The following is a 26729-nucleotide window of genomic DNA, read 5'->3' on the forward strand; positions in this document are numbered from 1 at the left end:
TACACCACAATGGTGTTGGTTTTTATCGGTCTATTGAGGGAGTAGAGTCGGGAGAACGTCTTTTGCGTTATGGATAGATGGCAACTAGTGATATGGGTTGTGTTGGATCAGACTATATGTAAAACTTTGTTAATTGTTGTGTTATTTTCTTTTAACACCAATTATATCCCTAAATTTCCATACACATTGTTAAATACCCTTGTAAGCCTTTGTACATTACAACCGTATTACTTGCCTCTTTTGATAGACGTTATATGGTGCTTGCGCCATGGCGACATAGGGACGATTCTATTACAAGCCTATGGTTAAAATATATGCATCACGACTAGGCTTCGAGTGATTGTTACAATATTTCAACCCAATAGTTTGTTAGTTGGAGAAAGTTAGTTGAGATGTTCTTCTTTCATTTGATTAAAGTGCTTAGTCGTGTTTTCTAGGCTTATGGATCATTCAAGTATTGTCAAACATTTCAATTTTTCATTTAAGATTAAAACTACTTAACTATTCTTATGGTTTTGCTTCTTTTTGGAATAATGTCATGTTTTTCAATTGAGAACCAAGGGAATGAATGTTTTGAAATCTGAATTTGCTTGAGGACAAGCAAGGCTTAAGTATGGGGGGATTTGATAAGTCCATTTATATGCATATTCCTAAATTGTTTCTAAGACGTTTTAAGCTTAATTATGTGTGAATTATATGTATATTTGATGCTTTGATGGTGTTGCTAGTGATTTCAGGCTTGGAACAGGTAAAATGGTTAGAAACAACTGTTGGAAGACTTTAAGATGCATTGGGATGGTTCGTGGATGCATACGAGTGAAGATGAAATGGAAACTACAAGTTTTGGCTGAAAACAAGGTTGGTGCGTCGCACCATGTCAGGAGGTGCGGAGCATTTTCTATTCAGAAACTTGGAAGAAGTTGGAAAGCAGGGAGGTGCGACGCACCAACCCTGTGGTGCGTCGCATATCGGGCAGCTTCGAATTTGGTAACAAGGCCAGGTGCGCTGCACCTGAAGCTTGGTGCGTCGAACCTGTAGGTCGGTTTGTGAAGACCTCTTGCAAACTCTATAAATACAAGGCCATAACCCTCCCATTCGACACACAATCACTTCTAGTCGACTTTAGGGTTCTTTGGGGGTATTCTTAGCAGCTTTTTCGTCCATCAAGGTCTAAGGGTTGTTCGTGATCTCCAAGGCATTCGGTTGTCGATTTTCTTAGCGTTTACTTGTTTTCTACACATTGGTACAATATGTTCTTCTATATTTTTACTCTTTGTTCTTCCTTTTTGATTATGAGTAGCTAAATAATTCGTCATCCACTGAGATGAAGTGATACATTGAATAATGGTTGCATAAATCTTTTGAATTCAAGTTGGTTTGATTTAACGTTGTGTCATAATCTTAACTTATTAATTCTTTGTTATTTAACTCTCAATTGCGGATAGTTTTTGCATAACTTCAGTGGTAACTAGGTTGTGTAGAAGTTATTTTGATTGCTTGGTTAGAAGCAATTGTTTCTATGACGGGTACGGTAGGAAGTAATTGATAGTTAATAAGGGTTAACGGGTTAATGGTTGGGTACAATCAATAAACATAATTGTTATCTAAATAACCAAAACAATTAATTGGCTAGGAAAGTTATGAAAGACGTCATGGGGTACCGGTCTTAGTAATGGAACTAGTTAATTAAGGGAATTTAATAAAGTAACAAACTTGACGGGTACGGGGTGAGTCTTTGTTAGTTCTCGGTTATAAAATCAACATATTTGAATTGGTACTTTAAATATATGCAACCTAAATAAAGTGTATCATGGAATCGAAGTGGATTATCTTCTCATCTTATTTGATTTAAGACAATTTTCTTTCCGATAAATTTTACGGAATTCCTGACTCTTTCAATCAACTAACTTTCAAATTAAAATCAATATGACGTGGTGTCTTTAAAAACCAAACTCTTTTTAAATTACTTAAAACTCGCTAACTCTTATCAGTCCATGTGTTCAATCCTGGACTTACTTTTAAACTATATTGCATACGAACGGGTCTACTGCCCAAGAGTGTGTAGTAGTCAGTTCTAGGGTATTTCTTGTTTATAAATTTAAGACTAGATTTTACACATCAATCACATAAAAGTAACACAACATGTAATTAATGAATAGAAATTAAACAAACATGACACAAATATTACAGCCCAACACTTGGTCCTCGGTCCAACCTTCCAAAACCAAAAACCAACTATGAACCGGACCGAAGACATTGGTCCGGTCCTCGGTTCTACGTTTTTGTAAAAACGGTTCTCGGTTCGGTCCTGTACATGTCCGGTTTTTGGACCATGAACACCCTTATCCATATCAATCTAAGTCATCATTATCGTATCAAACATCGTCTAAAGGACGTGAAATCTTATATTGTGCCTATAACCTGCAATCTTCATAATTGTCGCATTCATCATTATCTAAGTTATCAACATTAACCTCATTACATCATCTAGATACATATCATATAGATACACAAGTTACACAATTTCATCATTACATATAGCTAAGCAATTATAACTACTTAGTCGTCACATATCATCTTTATCATCATATCATTACATCATCGATCTTATCTACACATATAGTCAAGTAACTTACGTTACTTCATCATCACATAATGTTAAGCAACTTACGCTACTTAATTATCACACATTGACTTTATTATATCATCGTCATATCATGCCTACACATAAAGTCAAGCAGTTTACACTACTTGATCGTCACATAAAGTTAAGTAGCTTATGCTACTTAATCGTCACAATATAGGGTTGAGAATTCATTCGTCACAGATTAGTTGATCACAGCAGATGGAATACTCAATCGACAAATATGGGTCACTCGGAAGATATCATTTCTACCCCCTTGTGATCGACTCAGCACACTAGCCCCAAAGGACTAGAATGGATTAAGCTTAACACTTTTCGTCCAAGCTTATACTTGAGTTCGTTTTAGTTAGTCACAATCATTACATATCGTCACATATTATCACATAACGACACATATCAACACATGTCATCTCAAATCGACCCAACACGTTAATTGTTATTGCATCTCATATCATTATATCGTCCATAGCTTTATTTCATTAGACACATCATTAATTCGACATTAAGACTATCTCAGTGCACATCATTAACTCGTCATCAACATCATTTGCCATTAAGGCCCTATCCCGCATTGTGACATAACATTCCTATTTAATTCTAGTGAACTAGATGTAATAGGCTGATGTGTGAAATCGAGTTTAATAATTTATAACAAGATCTACCGCTTACTGACTGCCACACACTTACGGGCAGTGTACCCGTTCGTATGTAATATAGTTAACTAGTAAGACCATGATCAAACACAAGGACTGAATGTTGTACTTAAAATTGTAAAAATGTAAATCAAGAGAAAGTTTGGTTTGTGACCGAGTTGTCACTTTGCGTTTAGAAAAGTTAGTTTGCCGAAATTAAAGCAAGTTAGTAATTCCGAAGAATTAATCGAAAATGGTTTTTATTGTTAACAATAATTAAAAAGCCATCTATGTCGAATCCGCTCCATAAAAAGTCTAGGTTGCATATGGTTTAAGCTCAAAATTCATATAAGTTGGAAATAATAATCGTGATAAGATAACAACACAAACGGGTGCACTACGTTTGTAAAATCGACTAAATCACCTAATCAACTCAATTCCTTGCAACAAGTGGTACCACCAACCCTATTACAATTCCCTGAACTAACTAGTTTTTTTGATTATTTAAATAACAATTTTATCTTTGTGAAAGAATGGTACTACCAACCGTTGAATCCACTTAACAAGGTAATTCTATTAGACTTGTATTCTTTACTATCATACCATGACCTAGTAAAAGTTATTCATAGACAAACAACTAAAATAATACTTGCATTCAACTAGTACCACTATCGAAGAACACAAATTTCACCAAGAACACAAATTTAAGTAGAACAAATCACTTGATTAAGATCTTGACAAAATGTTAAGTAAAACCAACTTGAATCAAAATATTATGCAACCATAACTAATTGTTTCACTTCATCTTCATAAATGTATAAAGATTTAGCTACTCATAATGTTAAGAGCTAAAGATTGAAATAAAAAGGAAAACATAATGTACCAAATATGAAGTAATAATCCAAATCGAGGTCACAATCGAGCTACAATGAGTAATAATAGCCAAAATTAACCTTCAAGTCTTCAATTGATGTTGGGGTAGTGAAATCCCTTGAAAACCTTAGAAAAACAGTTGAAAATGATATGTGTGTGTTCCAATGTCCAAGACTAGGGTTAGGGAGGAGTGGTGGATGGTATTTATACCCCAAAGAGAGAGAAAATAGTGATGTCAGCTCGATCTCGTGCCGCTAGATACTTTCCTCACGCCGTTAGGAGCATTTTTGAGCAATTCTGATCCACGAACGTCAAAGCTCGCGCCGCTAGGACCCTAGCTAGCGCCGCTACTGGACTTGGTTCAGTGGTTCGTGCCGCTAGCCAGCTAGCTAGCGCTGCTAGGTCTTCCAGTATCAGCCATTTCAGCTTCGTTCATCACCAATATTCATCCGTTAGTGCATATGGACCTTTCCTAAGTCGTTTTCTACCATTTGTGAGGGATAAACTTGCTTTAGACCTGAAATCACTAGCAAATACCACAAAACACCACAAAACATGTATAAACGGCTATCAAACGGGTCTAAAACGTCCAATTTGTATGAGGGAAACATGTATAAATTGAGACATATCAAGGTTATTCGACAACAACAACATCATCAAGCAACATACGTTCAATTAATCATTGGCATAATCAAAACGTATGCAAAGCAACATTACATTCTATTCCTATGATAAGGAATAATATTTGATATAAGGCATTCGTCTTAAGCATCATAGCCATTGCATAATCAACATTCATATATAACAACTTTACATAGTAATTAAGGGATGAAATATTAGTTGCTATGAATTCATATATCATATAGAATCTCATTCCCGTCCCACATAATAAGCATAGTAAAGGTAACCTCTTAAAGCACCCATATCGTTCGCCACGTGCTTCCCATAACCCTACATAAGTATGAGATGTCTACATTTTTGTCAAATCGATTATTTATTAAATCCTACATTTATTGTGTTCCCCAGCGTGACAAAATAAGTTATCTTACCTTAGAACGGCTCACAGTAGGTTATATACCACTTTACTGTGCTTGCAACGTACTCCCAACAAACCTATAATGAAACATGAATGAACTAAGCATCGAATAACAAACTCCATGGAAAATACACTAGGTGCGACGCACCCTCAAAGAACACCACTAGGTGTGTCGCACCAGACCTCCGCACTTCACCTTGGCACCCTATAATGCGCCGCACCACCCCTATGGGTGCGTCACACTTACTGCTGGTCGGGAAAAATACTTGTTTATCATCATTGAACGAACTTTAAACCCATCCAAATCCCATGAACGACTAATACACATAAAATTCACACTTTTAAGGCCTATTTAATGCTATGAAAACATCCATTGATTTATTAATTGATTTCAAACATTCCAGTGATATTTAATCTCCAGAAAACATGATTAATTACTTAGAAAACTCAATCGAATCAACCCCAAACCATATAACTCACATGAATCCTTATAAATGACTCAAATGACAATCAATCAAAGGGATTTTATCTACTATACCCGTAGATGATCAATAGGACACGATTTCAAGCCAAAACTACCATCAAATCACCACCAAATTTGTGAAAGTTCCTAAGGATTATTTAGGGTTCTTGAGAGAGGCTATAACTTGGATTAGAAACTGAAATATGAGACTTATGGGTGCCCTAACCCTAATTATCCAGCCATTAGAAGTTTAGAAATGTCAAACTTTAGTCCCTTTACTTAACAACTTTACACAAAAGGCTTAAACCATAAACGAGTTACATAATGACTTATCAAACACGTACATTTAAACTATAACGTCACCTTAATCTTTACATTTAAAACATATTAAGCATCATCATGATAGACATACATCATTTAATCTCATTTAAGGCACGTGACTTAACAGAAAAAGACATTGACTTACGGCAAACGCGAAAAAGTTTGGGATGTTACAACCCCCTCCTTTTAAAAAGATTATGTCCTCGAAATCTTCTCACGACATTTTTTAAATAATATACATCCCTTTCTTCATCACAATCCTAAGGTCAAGTGGAATTCAACATCACGCTACATGATCACAATCATCATTATCAAGCTCATTAGACAACCTGATAACTCACCATGCGTATCATGAGGATATTCACACTTCAATTATATTAATTACTTCAACGATATCCCCATTCATAATACGATATCACACATAGAACCAACATAGTCCTAAGTTATCATGGACGGTTTAATTGGGAGTTTTTTCTCCTATTAGGTAATGAGGGTGAGGGGGCTTTCTAGCGCGGACCCGGTTAAGACAACGTTAGCTAGATACTCTATTGCGAGCAAATGATCCACACCTTTAATAAAATGTATTAAATAGCCGTTCTAATAAAAAAAAAAAGAAAAAAAATGTATTAAATAGTTATACACATATCATAAAATTCAAAAATGTACTTTTATATGTGAAGATACAATTTCTTTAACATTCTTAATTTAACATCTTTGATGTTAAAAAATTTAAAATATCAACATGTTACTTGACTTATACAAATACGTGAAGAAAAAAAAAACTCATCAAAACTCCAATTTCTACGATACTTTACATAGTAAATATATCTTAATCCACCTTTAAGCCACAATGGTCAAATTTTCCAAAACCACATATTAATTATTAAACCTGTCCAAAAAATTGAAATTAGAATCATATGATAGTGATTTAAAGTACATATATGAAAAACACATAATAAACTTAAATATTTTGGTAGCTTGTACTATTTGTTTTTACAAAATGAAACCAAAATCAAAAGAAAGTGGAAGAACTTGCCCAAGTTGTATTTGATGATTTTTTTATTTTTATTTTGTCCTTGATCTAAGTTTTTAACAAAAATGATGCAAGAAAAGCAAAGCTAAAAAAAAATGTAATTGTTATGATAAATTATTTTTTTGAATGGGTGAATCATTTTTACGCAATAGGGATTTAGCTTACGTTGTCTTAACCCGATTTGTGTTAGAGAGTCTCCTCACCCTCAATACCTAGTAGGAGAAGAAACCTCCAACGAAACCGTTCGAAGACACAACATTGAATTGAAATAAAACCTTGTCCATTCTACAGGACTCATACCTGCTTCACTGGAAGACTTTATTTGCGAAATTCTTTAAAATGTCTTTTTCATGTCTCGAACTCGAGACCACCAACATGTAAGCTGATATTTAACCACTAAGCTATTATAAAAAGTACTAATTGTTATGATAAATGCAAATAATAAATGACTGTGTTATACTTTTTCAACAAAATACAATAATAATCATACTTGATAAATGCAAATAATAAATGACTGTGTTATACTTTTTCAACAAAATACAATAATAATCATACTTAGGTACTGTAGGTATTACTTAGTGTATATATATATAGTTTTCTTATTTTGAGAACTATCCTTTTTTTTAATATATATAGTTTCCTTATTTTGAGAACCATCTTTTTTTGGTAATAACCATGAGAAATCTTAAAATATGGATTTGTTCAAATGTTTTTTTTTTGTTCATTCACATGTGAAATAATATAAAAATGTATGTTGTAGAAGAAACTTTTTTAAGATACCTTCAAAATAGCCTTTTGTGAACTTGTGAATGAATTTGTTCATGTTTTTTTTCCACATGTGTTAAACGATTATATATAAGGTTTTGAAATTTTTTTTATCTACAACATATCTTCTGCCACATGTCACTAATCAATGCCTACCACGTGTCACTTGATCAATGGTTGATTTACACCCCGTATCACTATTCAGATTTTGTCATATCGGATCACATTTGAGTTTTTTCACATATACTTTTGCATAGTAACTCACGTGGCGAGTTGCTATTCGTTCATGTCACACCCTGTACCACTATTCAGATTTTGAAAATCGCACCTCTTCCGGATTTTCTACTACGGGATACTTTTTGCTTATTTTCCCCCATTATTTTCCTTTTAAGTCATCCAATATTTTTGTGACATGCCCCGTACCACTATTTTCATTTTATTACGTCGCATCCGCTTGATATCTAATATCTTGATGTTTTTGCTATATCATATCCCATTCTGGTTTCTACTACGAAATACTTTTTGATTTCTTGCACACTTTTAAACGAGCATATTCATGACAAGATAATTTTTAATTAATAAGTGGTTAAAGATTAAACGGAAATACACCAAAATAATGTAAGCGTTTCAACAAGACAAATGAGGCCCCACAACACGGGGTCCGAAATTTACTAGTTCTATTTATATGTTAAAATATTTTGGTGAATATGTATTTTATTTAACGAGAGAAAAAACCCGCACGTTGCGGCGGTGAGATGGTAGGGGTGATAGGTCATAGAATGTGATAGGTCATAGAGTATGATAGGTTATAGGAGGTGATAAGTCATAGAGTGTGATAGCGAAATGCCTTAGTCGTACGAGCTCCGTCTTTGGGTTTAAAAATTCGTTGAAAGTATATCGAATGACCTCTCTAATGAAATATCATGAAATTTTAAGAACACCCATATAATTTTTATAACTTATCGATATACGGTTTTTCAGATAAAAGATTTTGAATGAATTAAAGGAATAAAATGATTTATGGAGGAGAGGGAAAATATGAGTAGTTGATATTTGAAGAGAAAGATGAAAATGAGTTGCTGAGATTTCCTATAATTTGAAAAGTTAAAAAAAATTGGCGGGAACAAATGCTTTATAAAAGTGGGGGGATGATGAGCGTTCATTTTGTGATAAAAACCCCTATCGAAATGCCTCATTTTAATGTCTTAAATGAGTTAATATTCTAGAACTATCGGTACTTAATGGATTATATGTTTACGCAGGTTCACGGAAGATGCGAGTGAGGGTAAATGGCGTTAAGTGGCTCAAGATGAAGGCCTATAAAGTTAGAAGACACAAGGAGATGATTCAGAAGCCGAACGAAGTGAAACGAGAAGCAGCAAGAGCTGCCAGCGCTGCTGGGCGGCCTAGTTCAGCAAACCGACTTAAACCTTATTTAAGCCAAAGCAACCCTCAAAACCCTAAGAGAGAGCCGATTCAGTAACCCTAGCCGCCCACATCAAACCCTCAGTCGACTTTGAGGATTCCAAGGAGGTTTTAGAGCATCTAACACATTTTGATCTTCATCTTCTACCTAGATCTACTCTTTTAATTTACTTTCAGTTAGTAAACAATGTCTTTCATATTTTTAGACTTTGTTATTCCTTTAATAGTGGTAGGCTAATAGGCTGAATACTTGTTTGGATCGATGTGATCATGTAGACATTTATTTATTTTACTTTATTTGTTAGATCTGTTGGAGTGTGTTTACTGTTTATCGTAGATCCATGTTTTACTAGTTCTTCATATTATTATCGGTTCTAAATCTGTACGTATTGATTTAATTTTGATGATCGGTCTATAATCATACACTAGGATTAATACATAAGGATGGAAAACACTAGTCGGTCTATAACTAGATGTAAAATGTGATTAACTTATAACCGAGGGATCCAGAACCATAGTAATTAGGATGAATAGAACATGATGCTTAACAATGTCAGACGCGATCCAGTGACATTGAAACATGCATTGTGGTCACCGTAGGAAATTATTATATGGTCGTGGCTTAAGAGCCGGAGTAACTTAAAGATGAATTAGTAACACAAACTTTAGGTCATTAATGTTTAAACAATGTATCCAACGCTAGTTGGATAATTTGTTTAAAGAAGTGGTGTGAGTCTAGGGACAACGCTAGTTATTTAGGCAAAGTGAATCTAACGAGAATCTGAGCCGTGATTAAGTTTCTAAAAGTCTAGCAAGTAGGTAGAGTAATATTTGGTCGTGTCACGAGATCTGAGATGCCAAACAAGTATTTTAATTTTATTACTGTTATTTGCTTTTTCAAACTTATTTTTAGACTAAGCCTCTCGCTGAATAAGTGGTTGCGGTTTCTATTTACTTTTCAGTAAATTAATTAGTTTATTAGGAAATTGTGGCATCCCCCAACTGCTAAAATTACACGTATTACTAAATTAGGTAAAGCAACGCGTCCCTGCAAACAATCATGTACTTATCACTTAACTATACTACATCTGATCGGGTCTCCTGTCCGTTAAGGTGTGTGTTTTAAGATAATTACTTGTACAACTTTTATAAATTTAAACAGTAAACAAAAACTTTCCGTAAAGGGAGTACTTCCCCGCCTTTCTCCTCCTCTCCGCCCGCTTTCTAATTGCAAGGAATACCTCCTCGCCCTCCCTACTCATATAATGACAAAAGACAAAAAAGATAAAAGAATATAAGGGTGGAGACAGAGCCGATAACCACCCTTCCCACCCTCCTCCCGCCTATTAGGTACTGGTATCTCGGGGTGATGTTCAATTTAGGTACTAGACCGGTACCTATCCCCTTCCTAGGGTACTCCGTCCAGCCTAATGTAGTAGAGATAAAGATAGAGATAGAGATTTTTTTTGAACATTCCTTTGGGCACCGACTAAAAGAGTAAATGAAAAAAGATAAGGAAGAAAAGGCAAGGACAAAGTGAACTCGTTTTTAACGTGTTTAGAAGATGTTCAAAGCGTACTATATGGTTTGTAACATTTTTAGAAGTAAAGCCTTGAAAAATTAAAGTCATGAAAAAGGTAAAAATAAAAGGAAAAAACACATAGTGTCAAAGTATGGATTTTGATAAAGGTTGATAAACTTAGAATATATATCCACCATTATATATGTTCTATATATATAGTTGTATATTGTTGTTTTTTAAACAACAAAGATATATATATTTTTTTATTGCGGATGCAAATTAAATATACTCATTAGTCTAAGCATGTTTGTACAATACACGAGAACCGAATGTGTATAAAGCATACATGGTGAAAAGTTAGATGGTTACGACTATTTATGTTTTCGGTAAAAAGGGGAAAAAGTACTCCCCCGTATTAGCTTTACATATAACAAAATCAAATTAAGTCCTGATAGACTAACCGAATGTTAGTATGATTTACATGACTAGCCGTCATTTTTCTGTGTTGATAACTAGAATTATATTATTCTTATCTATATCTTATCTTATAAATTAGATAAATGCTATGTTGACAAACTAATAACAAGTAAACTTTTACAAATTGATGTATCAAATTAGGTGGGCCAGTTTCATTTAAAAGTATTTTTTCTTTCTTCATTTTCTTTTTTTATTTTATTGGTAATAAATGAGTTTGTAAAAATGTGTTTGTAATTAATTTTTTGAACATAAATATCCCTTCATAAATTAATCAAACACTTGTAACATGGGTCACAAGTTAAAAAACACATCTGATGTTTAACTTTCATATTGTTAAGTTTACATACGAGTAGATGGTGTTAGAATATGATTACGTAAAATGAACGTATGTTTGAAAAGTATTTAAGCCTACGGAGTCACACTTCAACACGAATGTAACTATAATTAATTAATATATTAAATGTAATTTATTAATTAATTAGATCACAAAAAACTAACGGTCGTCCGTTAAATGTTAAATAGTTAACGGTACTTAATTGACGGAGTTAACGAAAGAGAGTTGTAATTAGGAAACCCTCTAGAATCCTCTTGGGGGGGGGGGGGGGGGGGGGGGGGGGGCAATTGAAGGGTTTTAAAACTTAAACTTGGTTATCAAGTTTCCTACTCCTATATAAGGAGGGCTAATCTAATTGTTTTCAATACACACAAATCTTAAGGTTTTCTAAAACCCTAAAAATCCCTTCTTCTCTCCTCTCTCTTGGCTTCGGCCGTTTCTACCAAACACAAAGGGTTTCGGGTTTTGGTTCGTTTGATATTAAGGGTGATTAACAAAGGTTGTTCGGTTCATGATCAAGTACTAGCATACCTACATTCTAACGTTGTGTGTGCGATCGTATAGAAGTTTAATTTTAAACCTTATTATAAAGTTTCTTACTTTATTCTCTCCAATTTAAGGTACACGTTTTCTCTCTTGGTTAATTAATTAACTACATAGATTTATCTTCCGCTGCGTGCTTTGTGATTTGATTTGATAAATAGTTATATAACCCAACAGATGGATGTATTGTAAACGGGCTAGCATGTTCGACCCAAATATAACTCGTTTATCACACGTGTTAACCATGTCGACTATCATATTCAAACTCATTTTGTCACAACAAAAAGTCATAACCCCGTATGGCCGTATATCTTCAGTATAGGTTTGTGTCGTCAAGATTGCCACGTCTAAATCCTTCTGTAATGTACGTAATATATATGGCTTTATAGAGAATGAAAATGAGAGACCTTTACCAACAAAAATATAATTTATTTCAATTTATCTGTCGTTATACTCGAAAATGACACAGTTGTTGGGTTATGACCTTTTCGAAAATCAGTTATACGTCACAAACAAAATACTCTTAAGTAAAGTTCCTGTCATTAAGCTAAATAAATCAACTTTTAATTTATTTACGACATGGCTTATAACGACCGAACCAATTTTTGTTTGTTTGGTTTTGTACGTAGTTTTGTTAACATATGTGATCTATCGACAAATCAAGGATATTGTTAATAACAAACTTTAGGACTATCAGTATAAAAATCATTTAAGTCAATAAAATTTTTAATTTGTTGTTGGAAAATCCGCAAAATTATTTTCATTATATAAAACATCGATTATTATACATGTAATAAGTTATTAACGACCGTTTTTAGAATTTTCATTATCAATTTTCCACAAATCAATAATCACAAATATACATGCAATAATGAAAAAGTGAAATAAAAAGGGTAACGATACATCATATTAAATTTTAGTCTAATTTAGTTAAAATGCCCCATGCTTCCTTTCCTGGATTTATAACAAATTAATTTTTGTTTATAAAAAGGTTTAAAACCTGTAACTAAGAAGGTTTTTTTCACGGATAAGCTAGTTTTTTTCTTACTGTAATAGTATAGTGTAATTTGTGAGGTCTAACCGGACATATACCGTTTCCAAACATTTGTGTGGCTACCTTCAAATGTTTAATTACCTAAAATGGTCTCAAACTAAAACCTTTTGTGAAAAGAAAAAAAAAAAACGATTAACCAGTGGCCGTCTTGATTGATGGTGGTTTATTTCTCAATATAAACTAGCTAGGCATTTTTTAGAAATATAAAATTGGTCTCACATTTTATAGCTTGCGGTTTTAGTTTCACAAATTCTAGACTTCGGAAAATTGTCAAATAAACTATCAATCTAATACATCAAGTAATCATAACTGAGCATGTTAATTGACTAATTACAAACTTGCAATAAATAATGTATTTGCGAAGATGCAAGTTTGATGTGATGCTTCCCACATGCATTATGTGAACACCTTAATTTCTCGCACAATTTCAGGAAACCACACTCTCTTTAAATATACATATAGAAGTATAGAAAAGGTCCTCCAATCTTTGCATTCCATAATCTTTGCATCCCATGCAAAGGTTGGAGGGCTTTTTCTACCATTTAGGTAGAAACTAGAAACAATCTCTCTGCTTAGGTAGAGGTAAGGTTTGCGTATATCTTAACCTCTCCCGTACACCGTCAAAATATTGGGGCTCAAAACCTGCCAAAAGCAGCACTGAGCAGTTACTTTTACTTTTTAAGTATACAATACATACTAACATACAGATACAGAAATACAATCAATACTCCTCTTCATTTGCAAGTTTTCAAGAGACAATTTCAATTTTAAGAGTTTTGAGCAGGGACGGATCTAGCATGGGGCAATTGCCCCCACTTCAATTTTAATACAAAAAATTACATATATATAAATATATATATACGGTATACTTGTTATTTTATTATAGGAAAAAAAGAAAAAAATGTATAAATAAATAGAGATTAATCACTGACCTTGAAAGGTTAAACCTTTTTTAATTTAAATTTTTCTACAACAAAAAATTATTTTGGTAGGAAAAGTTGCAGGTAGTATATATGTGGTGGGGAAGGAGAATGGGAAGAAGACGATCTGTTTTAATTTTATATCATTATTATATAGTATGTAACATGTGGCAGATAAATGAGCTGTACAAACAAACATATCTAAATTAATTTTCATTTCAGTGCTTGAAATTTTAACCTATATATAATTTGATTAAAAAGTATTACAACTTCATTTTGAAGTTAGATAAATTTATAATTTTTTCCTTATTGAAAAATACGAATCGAATATCACTACGGCTTTTCTATAGTATTTTATTTTAACCGGTTCATAGTAGAGAGTCGTTCGCCCAATACCTAATAGGAGGGAAAAAAATCCTTAATAGTCTTTCCAAAGACACAAAAACAATATTAGGGAAAAACCCCGTCTCTTTATAATTGAACCCGAGTCTCCCCAAATCCAAACCTTTATAAAAGGATTTACTTACCAATGGACTATTAAATATGTCATAAATATATTGAGATTTCAATATCGGTGTTAATGATAAAAAATTATTTAATGCAGCGAATATAAGTTTATTCTTTTAGAGTCTATCTTTCTCTAACCAGGTCCCAACTTTTTTTTTTGTTTTATTCTCTAATATATATAACCTACGACTTTTAAATTTGCCCCCTCTCAAAAGAATTTTTGGCTCCGTCCCTGGTTTTGAGTAATTTATATTGTAAATAATTTCATTAAGGTTAATATAAATATATTTGATGGAGATAAGGGGTGGCCGAAAAGATAATAATTTTGTTTTATAAAGAAGAGAAATGTTAAATACAGCCCTAACGTGTATAAAAAACTTGTACTTTCCATATTAAAAGTCCGCCCCCTGATTTTCAAAGTAAATGTACAAACAATTTATGCACCTTAAATACAACTCTAAAGATTGTATTTAGCAAACCCCTATAAAGAAATAAAAGATAAATATTAGTTACACAATGTGCATCTGACTTAAAAGTACTTATCTTGATCTATCGATATTCTACTATATAATCAAAAGCTTGGATTAAAAAAATATTCGTAAGCGAAAATAGTTATAGCTATAGTCAAAGTGGAATCTACACATGAAAATTCATATTTATTTTACTAAGTTAATAGGTTTATACAAATTAACATCATAAGTCATTTCAAAAAGACTTTTTGACAACTCATATCTTTTGATTTCTAAAGTCTAAAGTAGGAAAGAAGTGAAGCATGAAGACGTGTAATATGATCAATATACATTGTTAATTTATACACGACACGAATTTATATTTATTCATTAATAGCATAAGAATGTATAACTAGTTTGTGTGAAGAAGCAAGTCTGTTTTTTTTCCGCCCCTTTTGCAGTTTTGCCGAACATAATAACATATACATAGAAAGACTAACATAATTTAACATGAAATCAATTATAACATGGAGCATAAAGATGTGTACTTGTGTAGTATGATCATAACGTTGTTAATTTTTGCGCGACACAGATTGATTGTTATTCACGATTGTCAAAAGAATTTATAACAATTTTTTGTTAAGAAGCAAGTCTAATTAATTGTCTGAACATATATAGAAAGAAAAAAAAAAGTGTTCATCTATTATTTAAATTTGAAATGATTTTTTTTTTATTTTAATTTCAACATTTTCTCTACTATGATTTGTGTTGGTATTATGTTATTATTTTCTTACATAAGTGTTTGGTCAGGTATTAACGTTGTCAATGTACCTCGTATGATGTTTAATGTCGCGACTGCATCAACTGCATATCTAGTATCTTATAAAACATTTAATTTGTTCCTTCCTTTTGAGTTTTTAGCACTCTTGTAAAGCTCACCGAGTAGAGGCGAGTACTTTCCGAGTACTCTTTATAAGATAGGGTGTCGAGTCAACCGATTACTCCGAGAACTCCCCGACTTGGCCACTTTGACCCGCAAGTACTCATCACATACACCCATGTACTCCCAACTAGCTTGTCTACCGACCTGAGAGCGATTAGCGACTTCCGCAACCTTGGTTTTGAGAGATTGAAATGTCTAAAATATCTCTCTCTAAAATTTTACCATCTAACCTTCATTTTTATATTTTATATTATAAAGCAAATAACCTCTGTCTTAAGTTTTAACATTTACTTTCCCCAAATACCCCTTCTATCTATTCTATATTTACTTAAAATAACTATTATACCCCCTAGTCTCCTCAAATCTCAACCACTCTTTATTGATTTTTTTTCTTTCATAAATCATCTTATTCCTCTAATTCATTCAAAATCTTTTATCTCAAAAACCGTACATCGATAACATTATAAAAATTATATGAGTGTTCTTAAAATTTCATGTTCTTTTGTTAGACAGGTCATTCGATATACTATCGACGAAATTTTAAGTCCGTGGGCGGAGCCCGTACGGCTAAGGGCGGAGCCCGTCAAGTAGATCACCCCATCACCGCCACCGCAATTACATCACCACCCCGCCATCACCTCCATCACCACCGCAACGCGCGTATACCTTTTTCTCGTAAAACAAATAGGGTTTTAAGTTCAACTTTCAATGTACACATGCTAATGCAAAATATAGAATACATCTAAACCACATTACAACAATAACCTACACTACTCGCCACTATGTCACCGACACCAACACCAATCACCGCCGCCGCCACCACTACTGCTGCGCACCACCACCACCTGTCACCGCCACTACCGCCACCGCCATTACATCGCCACCATCAGCGCTACCTTCACCACCACATGTCACCGCCACAATGTGCAGGTACATTTCTCTCGTTTTTTAAAATACGTACAATACCTTTCCAAATTTCAGTATTCCTAACCCACGAAACTCTTATTAGGTCCACTACCGCCACCACCCGTCGCCATTTACCTTCCACATCTCATCGTTAGCACCGTCACCTTACCGTATTATTTTATAGGATGCCTGGTAGAATATGGATATACTTGGTGATTTGGCGTGGGTATATATTTCTCCAAAAGCCATGTTAAGTTGCACCACTTTTTTGGACCAAAACCTCCACTTCAAGGTTACCATTTTGAACCAAACATTCCATATGCTGTGATTCCCTTTCATTCTGACATGCCAAATTAAGTGTCTTCTTTTTATGTATGTTACGTTACCCTTCAGAATTCGCAGAAATGGAAGCAAAATAAAGTTGAACACTTGAACTTGTGTGAGTGTTAAATGCACTCTACCTTTCATTATCACAACTCACAAGACCGTACATGATGCGATATGAATTATAAATAAGAGAAACACTTGAACTTTTCCACTCCATTAGGATTGAAAAGCGAGTGGATATATATAGATCGGGTACAGTCGTATATATCTATATACGCGTCTATATATATCTATTTATAAGTTAGTTCAATTACTCCAGCTAATATTAGACTCATCATAAAACAGATAAGTAGATATTGCGTTACATACATCATACAAGAAAACTTTATATTAACAAATGCTAAGTTCTAAATGGCATCAAATAAGAATGAGATAAACACTATACTACAATTTAATCAATGCAATTGAGAGCTAAATTAATTTTTTTAACTTGGAAATTGATAATCCTATTATAAAATTTTTGATAGTTCAAGTGACATATGTAGAAGCGATAATGACACCAAATTTAATCGACTATACACAAATCGTTATAGTATTATGTAATGTTTGTAATGAATTATTACCCATCCATAATTAAGATGTCACATAACCCAAATTCTCACTTAATACACATCATCTCATTTCTAACCACAAAGCAAAGTTTTTGTGTGGTCCATCCCCTAAAAATAGGCATGCTTTGAACCAATATTGTTATCTTGATTCTTTAGTGACCACCCTATTGATAAGATACAATAACGATAATGTTGTACAAAAGTTAAATACAATGATGAGCAATTTTTTTGTATTAGTAATGTACTCCCACTCTTGAATGTGACCACTTTTTAGTGTTTCGGCATTAACGGTGAAACCTTTTCGTTACTTTAACTCCAGTGTGCATTATCATTACAAATGAAATAACTCGGCATGTACACTTTTAACTTTCCCGGTTGTGTATGCATTCCCAACAAGAACTGTAATATCCGCCCCCTTTGAAGAGTTTTTGCTAACAACAACTCGGGTTAACTATAAGAAAATACGGTATATTGTAACTCAGTTCCTACCATATTAGAAAATAAGACAATACTTATTTTTGAATATTAGGGGCAATTTTACATTTTTTGTGAAAAGTTAACGACTACCGATATTTGGTTGTCACGGTTACAAATTTACTTTATCTAATATTCATTTTGAACGTTTAATTCTTGGGTCCAGCAGGGTAGTATACAAAACTCAACCAAAAAATTCAAGGAAAAAACCTTATAGACTTACAGTAAAACTCAAAATCTATGAGTAAAAATCAGGAAAACCTCCTCACAATACCAAAATATTTACTATTTGTCAGTCGATCTCATTGGTTACTTATCTATGATACTACCAGTACATTAGCCAATTGCCCAATTAGCCATGGCCCAAACTATCTAGTTTGTACGAAAAGGCCCAATGCAGATAAAAAATTTGCGGAGTATGAAAAACATTGATCAATGTTTGGACTCAAACGGTCAAGCCCACCTATGCTGAATGGGCGATCATCTGTACACAATGTCACAATCTAACATAACCAAATCCGCTTTGGAGTGTTGTAATATTGTATATGAAAATTACCTATATAATATATTTTATATGAATATTCTAAACTTTTTTTTACATAAAATATAGAGAAAATTTTTAAGTCGGTCATTTATAAGTTTGGTTTTTTACCGTTCTAAATATTAGTCGACTTTTTTATGTGTATTCTATCCATATCTACCATATAAATAAATAAATTAATTGATGACATAATATTTTTTAAATAGTGTACTCCTATACATCCTTTTAATTTAATTATGACATCGTCATACTTTATTAATTTAAAATCCTTCATTTTTATATATCGTTAATGTAGATTTTTATTAAATGCTCACATTATTATGTAATTAAATCACTTTAATTTTTCTTTATAATAGGTTGAAAATTATGTTTTCTTTTACGATAGATTTTACTTTTTTGTTTTTATCACCAATATGTTTTTCGTTTACACAACTCCACAAGTTTTGTTTCCGTTTATTTTATTTACATAATAACTTATCACAACTTTTCAATTTATTTAACGTAGGTTCTATACTTTTAACATGACAACATATTTTAAAGCTATTCGGATATAATTCGATTTATAAAATGTTTATAAGTTAACCCGGGTTGATTAACTAGTTAGTATATATAATAAAATCAAAAGTACGGAAATTCATGTGTAGTGATGGCAACGGGCCGGGTATGGTCCGGGTAACGGTAATCCTGGACCCAGACCGGTTAGAAAAACTCCGTCCCATACCCGCCCCCATACCCGACGGGGACCCGTTTACTAACTAACTGTCGGGTTAACGGGTTTCCCCACGGGTATCGGGGATCCCCGTTATGATTCATTCATAAGTTACCAATTTAAACATCATTAAACAATAATGAACTTCTAACATTTTCAAGTTTCCAACTGATTCTTTATGTTTAAATTATCACAAAATCGAAAACAAAAAATAATCCAAATGACTAAAACTAAACTACATTTCTAAAACATAGAAATAACATTGATCTTCATGTCACAAGTCTTTCATTCCAATATGCCATTGATTTCTCAAGTTCCGTACCCATTCATCACCTACATTATTAAATTTTTTTCAAAAACCACTATTAATATAAAGAGAGAAAACATAAATATACAAGTAAATGACTCATTCACTAAATATTACCTGATCATCATCATAATCATAATCCACTGTTTGACAATATGCTTCAGATTCTTTTGAACAAATTTTTGATGATATAATATGATAGCACATTATAGATATGGGTCACAAATAAAATAGCTTTATAAACATAATCAAATGAATGATTACCTGTTTAGATTTAAGAGCAACAATATTATCAATTTTACATACCTTATTATCAAGCAAAAACCCAGAACTTGACATATGAATGGTCTGCCAGGAAGCATGAGTTTAGATTTATAATCCTTATAATCCATTGATTATTAAGATTTGGATATCGAAAGGTTTTTGGGGGAGACAAAAGTTTAAAAGAATGGAAAGTCTCAAAATAGGATTGGGGGAAATCTTTACAGCGTCCACAGGTGGTGATTATAGATTAAATACCTTGGGAATATAAGAATAAGAACTATTGATATTATAGATAGATGCAATCCTTGCGGGTCGGGTATACGGGTATGAGTTTCTGGTATACGGGTTTTTGACAAAAACCATACCCAGACCCGCAAAAAAAATTAAAACCACCCATACCCGGCCCGAGACCCGCAAACCCGGACCACAAATGTCGGGTTTCGGATTTTCCCATCAGGTATGACTACTTTTGCTTTTCTTTTTTCTCTTGAGGTTTTTGTTTTGTTTTTTTTTTCTAGATTAATCAATATTATTAAAGAAAGTAGCAGCCTCTTATTTTATTTTCCTTACATAATTATCCAATATCCATTGCATTTCATATAAAAGCAAGGGTTCATGTTATATTTAATTTTCACATTGAAAAAGATTTAATATTTAATATTTTTTTCTTTATTTTTCTTCTTTTATACTAAAATCCTTCTTTAAAATGTATATTTTTTATGATTGTTTCCCAACCTCTTTTAGTTTTGGCTATCTATTATATAATAAAGCAACATTTTGATTACATCATTGTTTTTAAGAAAAATCTTACTTGGCATATCTAGGTTTTTTCTTATCAATTAACTTTTTATAAAAATGTATATTGTGACATCATATTAAGTTTTGATTTTTAATCCATCATTAAGAAGTTTCTCCAAAATTATCAAACTTAGTGTAAAATAACATATTTTCGAACATCTATCCATGTTACATGTATCAATTTTTTATAACAACATATAATTATTTTTATCTTTATTTTCTTTTTAACTTGATCGTTATCATTTCTTGCAATTTTAATTTGATTTCAAAAAACACGTGTTACGTTAGTTAATTTCATTTTGTTTTCTTAAATATGTTCTGTTTATATTAACATGAGTTTAATAATGATTCTTACACATTCGTATTATCGTATAATAAAAGAATTACGAGTAAGATGTATAATTATGATCTATTTGATCAACATTTTTACGTTTTCGTCCTATGTAAAACATCTTAGCCTGAGTATTAGTCACCTATTTTAGAATTTCCAGTTGTAACATGATAACGGGTTTATGGTTCTTATTTTTATCGTCAATTTTGATAAAGGTGCAAGTAGTGTTTTATTTTTGTATACATATTTTGTACGCTTATCACCTAAATACCTATGAATGCCCGGGTATTACCCGGAATGATAAGCTAGTATGTTATATAAAGAAGATTTAGTCATTACATCATTGTTATTTAAGGGTTATTATTTACATTAATCTATTTAATTGTTGTTATATGTTATTTTCATATATGACAAATCATATGATGTCATATCATTGATATCATAATCTTTTTTGTTATGATCGTAAGATGTCATATCATTAATATCATAATTTTTGTTATGATTGTATACATTATATATTTAGGTCAACTATTTTTTAGCTTTGAAAACAGGATCATGTGACAATACGCCGGGTTGACACACAAGTTTCACTTCCTAAAAACTGACGTTAAACGACAAATAAAGTTACTTCGATGAGTGCATATTTCTTGGTTCTGCTAACTAACCACGTAAACTTCCTGATTGAAATGGACATCACCCAACCTCTACCTACTGAAATTCAGGTTGAAGATGCTAACTAACCACGTAACCTTTATATGATCTATGCAACTAGACTAACACTTATATAATGTAAGTAACTTTATATGTACATTACATGCATTTGAATGTTTTCCTCCCTGGAGTACTACTTCATTAACTTACGTTTTCATCTATACTTATATAAAGGTTATTAGACCCGTCCTTATAGGACGTTTTTCCGGCGTCCGCCGCGCGGCGTGGTGTCGCCGCTATTAGCACCGCAGCGTCTTGGCCTGCGTCTTGTTTGTTTCTCTCAATTCTAGATGAGTGACAAAGGTGAGTGTGGGTCTCGAAATGGAGATTAGCCGTTGCCAAAATAAAAAAAACATTTTTTAAACCAAAATTTATAACCAACGGGGAGCTTCGCGATATAATGGCTCACCATCAACTCCGCAATGCTCTGATCGAACATGTTTGGAACCTCCCGAAACACGACCGTCAACGTTGATGTCTAGTTTTTAATTTGCTAATAATGTCGTTTTTCATAATTTATTTACTTTATGTTTTTTAGTGTAATGTTTAATTTTATAATAAATGTAATGTGTTTGTTTTAATAATAAAATGTGTTTTATTAATTTTGTGTAAAAGAAAAATGGAATAATTAAATAATAGATGAATAGTGGAAGAAGTGGGTAGTATAAGGAGGAGAGTGTTCTTGGGATATTCTTGGAAAGAGAAAACTAATGAAAGAAGTGAGTAAGAAACAGGGATGAAGCGCCTTCTATAAAGAGAGGCCTTATAGTCTCAATTGAAAAAAGAAACAATGACAATCAGTCAAGTACATACCAACTATTTTTACGTACAATAAACACATCGTTTCCCGAAACAACGCCTTGGAGACATCTAGTTTAGAAAGAACCTCGATATGCAACATATACAAGAAACAAGTTTCCTCATAAAATCTACGTGTCATGATATAATTGGTTACAATGACATGGAGTGACACCAACACTCAATAAATGTAAATTTAACTGAAATTGCCATAAACACTGTAAAAAATATAATAAATATATAACTATTTATTATCGTTTAGTGTGCAGATAATATCAACATTCAAAGTAGTAGTGCACCGGAACTGCATCAGAACCACCACCGCCGGCGCCGGTATTTCATTTCTGCTATATAAAAAATTGTTAAATTTTGATACAGTCATCGATCCGATGTCGTTTTGACCTAGGGTTTCATAATTAAATTAAATTTTGTTACTTTTTTACAGTTACAGGAACGGATCGATCGATCTCTTGATTTATTTACGGCGGTTAGATAATCTCGTTCTTTCTTCAGTTCCGGTCAGTAAATTTTCTGTTTTCGTGTAAATATATTTTGTAAAGGATCTGAAGTTATATATATATATATATGCTTATATCATAATGATAATTGTATGTATGTATAGTTTATTTACATATTAATGAGATGATAGTGTGATATTATAGTGAATATGTAATAAAGGTGTTAAATTTTTGCTATAATTGGACTAATGAAACATATGATAAGTTGGTGACTCTAAAAATGGTTTGTGTTGGCAATGTTAAAACACCGATATAGGAACATCTTGACTTCTTGATAATGTTATGGTCGATGGATGAGTTTGTAGTTTTTTATAATCTCACGACTAGAGGGGAACGTTAGAATGTGGAGTAATACGCAAAAATTTAGATATAGTGTATTAAACTAAACGTAAGGTCCTGCATAAAGATTATTTCTAGGGCTAAAAGATTGTGATTACATGAATAGTTTTCAAAAGTCTAATGATTTTTCTGGAAATACAGAAGTGGTGTTGCTGTAAAGCATTTCATGCATAACTTGTATAGTTATATGTGGTAGACCTTCTTGAGATTCAGTTGATACATGCATCAAGAATTAAGTTTTTGTCAAATGTTTATAAGATTTTTGTGTATGTGGCCTTAGACATTTGAGCACTTTATTTGCTTTTGCATCTTGGTTGCAGACATACTTTAGTGCCGTATTTGATTTAGCTGTTATATCTATCTACCGTTGTTGTGAATTGCTAAGTAAATTATAATTAATGCAACAAGTGGCATTGGCTCCGTGTGTTCCCTCCCATTTGAGTTGTGTTTCCTTCTTTTGTTTTTTATTTTTAGTTTTATTTGTAAAGGATGTGGTTACCACTGTTTCTAGTTTAAGTCGTTTTCTTAGGTTTTCACCTACATTCTTATAAAGTTATACTTGTGATAACTGTAGGTCATAATTCGGTTTCCAATTAGCAACCAAAGATTAACTCATTATCTGTAGCATAGCTCTTCTGAAATCACTTATTTGTAGTTGTGATAATGAAGAATGGGGAGCGAGCTGCAAATGTTGCTTTAGCCGGTTTGATTACTCCTCTAATCAACATACTTTACATGACTTATCTGAAAGTTTAATTCATAATTAAGAGATTAATTCACATACTTCACCTTGTGGTGCAGTTCTAACATTGGCGCCATTAGTTGTGAAAGTAGATACAAATGTAAATGTTATATTAACCGCATGCCTCACGGTATACGTGGGATGCTATCGTTCTGTCAAGCCAACACCTCCTTCGGTAAGTATACTCAGCTAGGCAGCTACCATGTTACAAATCTTCTTTGAAAAGTTTGATTTTATTTTATCTGTTTTAAATTACAATTACTTGAATCTTTTTCCTCAGGAGACAATGACTAGTGAGCATGCAATGCGTTTTCCGTTCGTTGGCAGTGCAATGTTGTTGTCATTGTTCTTGCTTTTTAAATTCTTATCAAAAGACTTGGTGAACGCAGTCCTGACTGCCTACTTCTTCATACTTGGGATCATTGCTCTTTCGTATGTTCTTTTTGTATGAATCATACTTCCATCTTTTGTGTTTGTTTTTGCAGAAAGTAGTTTACATAATTCTTTACAATTCATATTTATTCGGTTTTGATTTCTTTGTCACAGGGCCACTCTCTTACCTGCAATTGCACGGTTTCTACCAAACAAGTGGAATGATGATGTAATAATATGGCGATTCCCATACTTTCGCTGTATGTATTATCCTCTATACTCCCAGCTGCAAGAATTGTTTAGCAACCCATAGGTTATTTGCAGCTGTTTGATTTATCATGTGATCTGCAGAATGATATGTTTATTAAACACTTTCTAAACAGCTTTGGAGATTGAGTTCACAAGGTCTCAAGTTGTTGCTGCTATCCCTGGTACCTTTTTTTGCGCATGGTATGCCGCACAGAAGCATTGGCTGGCTAACAACATATTGGGTCTTGCGTTCTGCATTCAGGTTTCTCCTCTTTTTTTTGGTTGAAACAGTCATTCTCTATAAATCTTAGGAAGAATGTTGTGAACACTGAACATATGTTACGTGACAGATATATGATATTTTGCATTCTTTGGATGTTTACTTGATACACTTTTAAAATTTTGTAGGGAATCGAAATGCTTTCTCTTGGCTCTTTCAAGACTGGTGCCATTTTGTTGGTAAGGGAGTTCTTATTGTTCAAAATATGACAGGAGTTTATTTTGTTGATGTGCATATTCTGATAATGTTTGGTTGAAATTGCAGAGTGGTCTTTTTGTATATGATATATTCTGGGTTTTTTTCACACCAGTGATGGTCAGCGTTGCCAAATCATTTGATGCACCTATCAAGGTAGTATGTCAAGCTGTAACTTATCTCCATATACTTTTTTGTGTGTGAAAATCGCTTTTATTTAACATGATGGCTTTCCTCTTTTTCCAGCTTCTGTTCCCGTCAAGAATCGTTGCACGCCCCTTTTCCATGCTTGGTCTAGGAGACATTGTGATTCCAGGTATGACCTTAATAGGTGGCTGACCCTTAATTAATCTTTGAAGTTGGTTGCTCGGTATATACAGATGGAAATTTGTGAGCACTTTAGTGGTGATACTGTTTAACGTATGGATCTGGCTACTTATTTTTAGGAATCTTTGTAGCGTTGGCATTACGATATGATGTGTCAAGAGGGAAGCAGAGCCACTACTTTAAAAGTGCTTTTGTGGGGTATACAGTAGGTTTGGTCGCCACAATTGTTGTCATGAACTGGTTCCAAGCTGCACAGGTTGGTAATCCTTATTACAACAAATTTTTTTGAGATGAGCCATGAAGTAGCAGTGTGCTACTTTCTTTTGTCCCTTGAAAATTAATATTCCAGTTTTGGGCTGGTAATATGATACAATTATGTATCTTCCCCTTGTGATCATGACAAAAGAAGATAATCTTGATTGAAACTTAATTTTGGTTTTTTTTTTTTAGCCGGCTCTATTATATATCGTTCCAGGAGTAATTGGGTTCTTGGGTGCTCATTGCATATGGAATGGAGAAGTCAAACCGGTATGACTTAACATTTAAACACCAAATTTAATTTCAATTTCGATCATTTAGCCTTTTTTAAGTTTGCGGGTCCATACTCCATACAAGTGGTTTGTATCACTACTGACATGCCTATTGGTCACACAGTTGTTGGAGTTCGACGAGTCAAAAACAGCTAGTTCAGGAGATGAAACAAGTAGCAAGAAGTTGGAGTAAAATTTGGAAACGATACATCTGTTTTTCTTACAATAGGTCATTTAACTTATGCAATTTTCATAGACGTTTACTAGATTTTCTATAGTCCTTTCGACCATTAATATATTTTGGTTTTTTATGTATTTACTTTACTGTATCAGTGATAGCTTCTGATTTATCTTATTTCACATGTTTATTGATATTTGCTGCAAGCCAACCAAGAAAATAGCTAAAGTTACCATTTGAATTTCCAGTTAATTTGCTATACAATTCCAAATTAAATTCTG

At 33.0% G+C, this 26729-nt stretch overlaps 1 protein-coding gene across 1 annotated transcript; it reads left to right on the forward strand.

Annotated features, from left to right (window-relative positions):
• Window positions 1-22953: 22953 nt before the first annotated feature.
• LOC122609794 (signal peptide peptidase-like) lies at window positions 22954-26644 on the forward strand. The gene is made up of 13 exons (XM_043782738.1): window positions 22954-23051; window positions 23164-23236; window positions 24150-24278; window positions 24377-24492; window positions 24598-24749; window positions 24864-24949; window positions 25073-25200; window positions 25347-25397; window positions 25483-25569; window positions 25660-25729; window positions 25860-25996; window positions 26191-26268; window positions 26395-26644. The coding sequence occupies exons 3-13, from the start codon at window positions 24239-24241 to the stop codon at window positions 26461-26463; spliced, it is 1014 nt and encodes a 337-aa protein (XP_043638673.1). The 5' UTR covers window positions 22954-23051; window positions 23164-23236; window positions 24150-24238; the 3' UTR covers window positions 26464-26644.
• The last annotated feature ends 85 nt before the right edge of the window (window positions 26645-26729 follow it).

Source organism: Erigeron canadensis, chromosome 1 (assembly GCF_010389155.1).
Source record: "Erigeron canadensis isolate Cc75 chromosome 1, C_canadensis_v1, whole genome shotgun sequence".
NCBI classification, from domain to species: Eukaryota; Viridiplantae; Streptophyta; class Magnoliopsida; order Asterales; family Asteraceae; genus Erigeron; species Erigeron canadensis.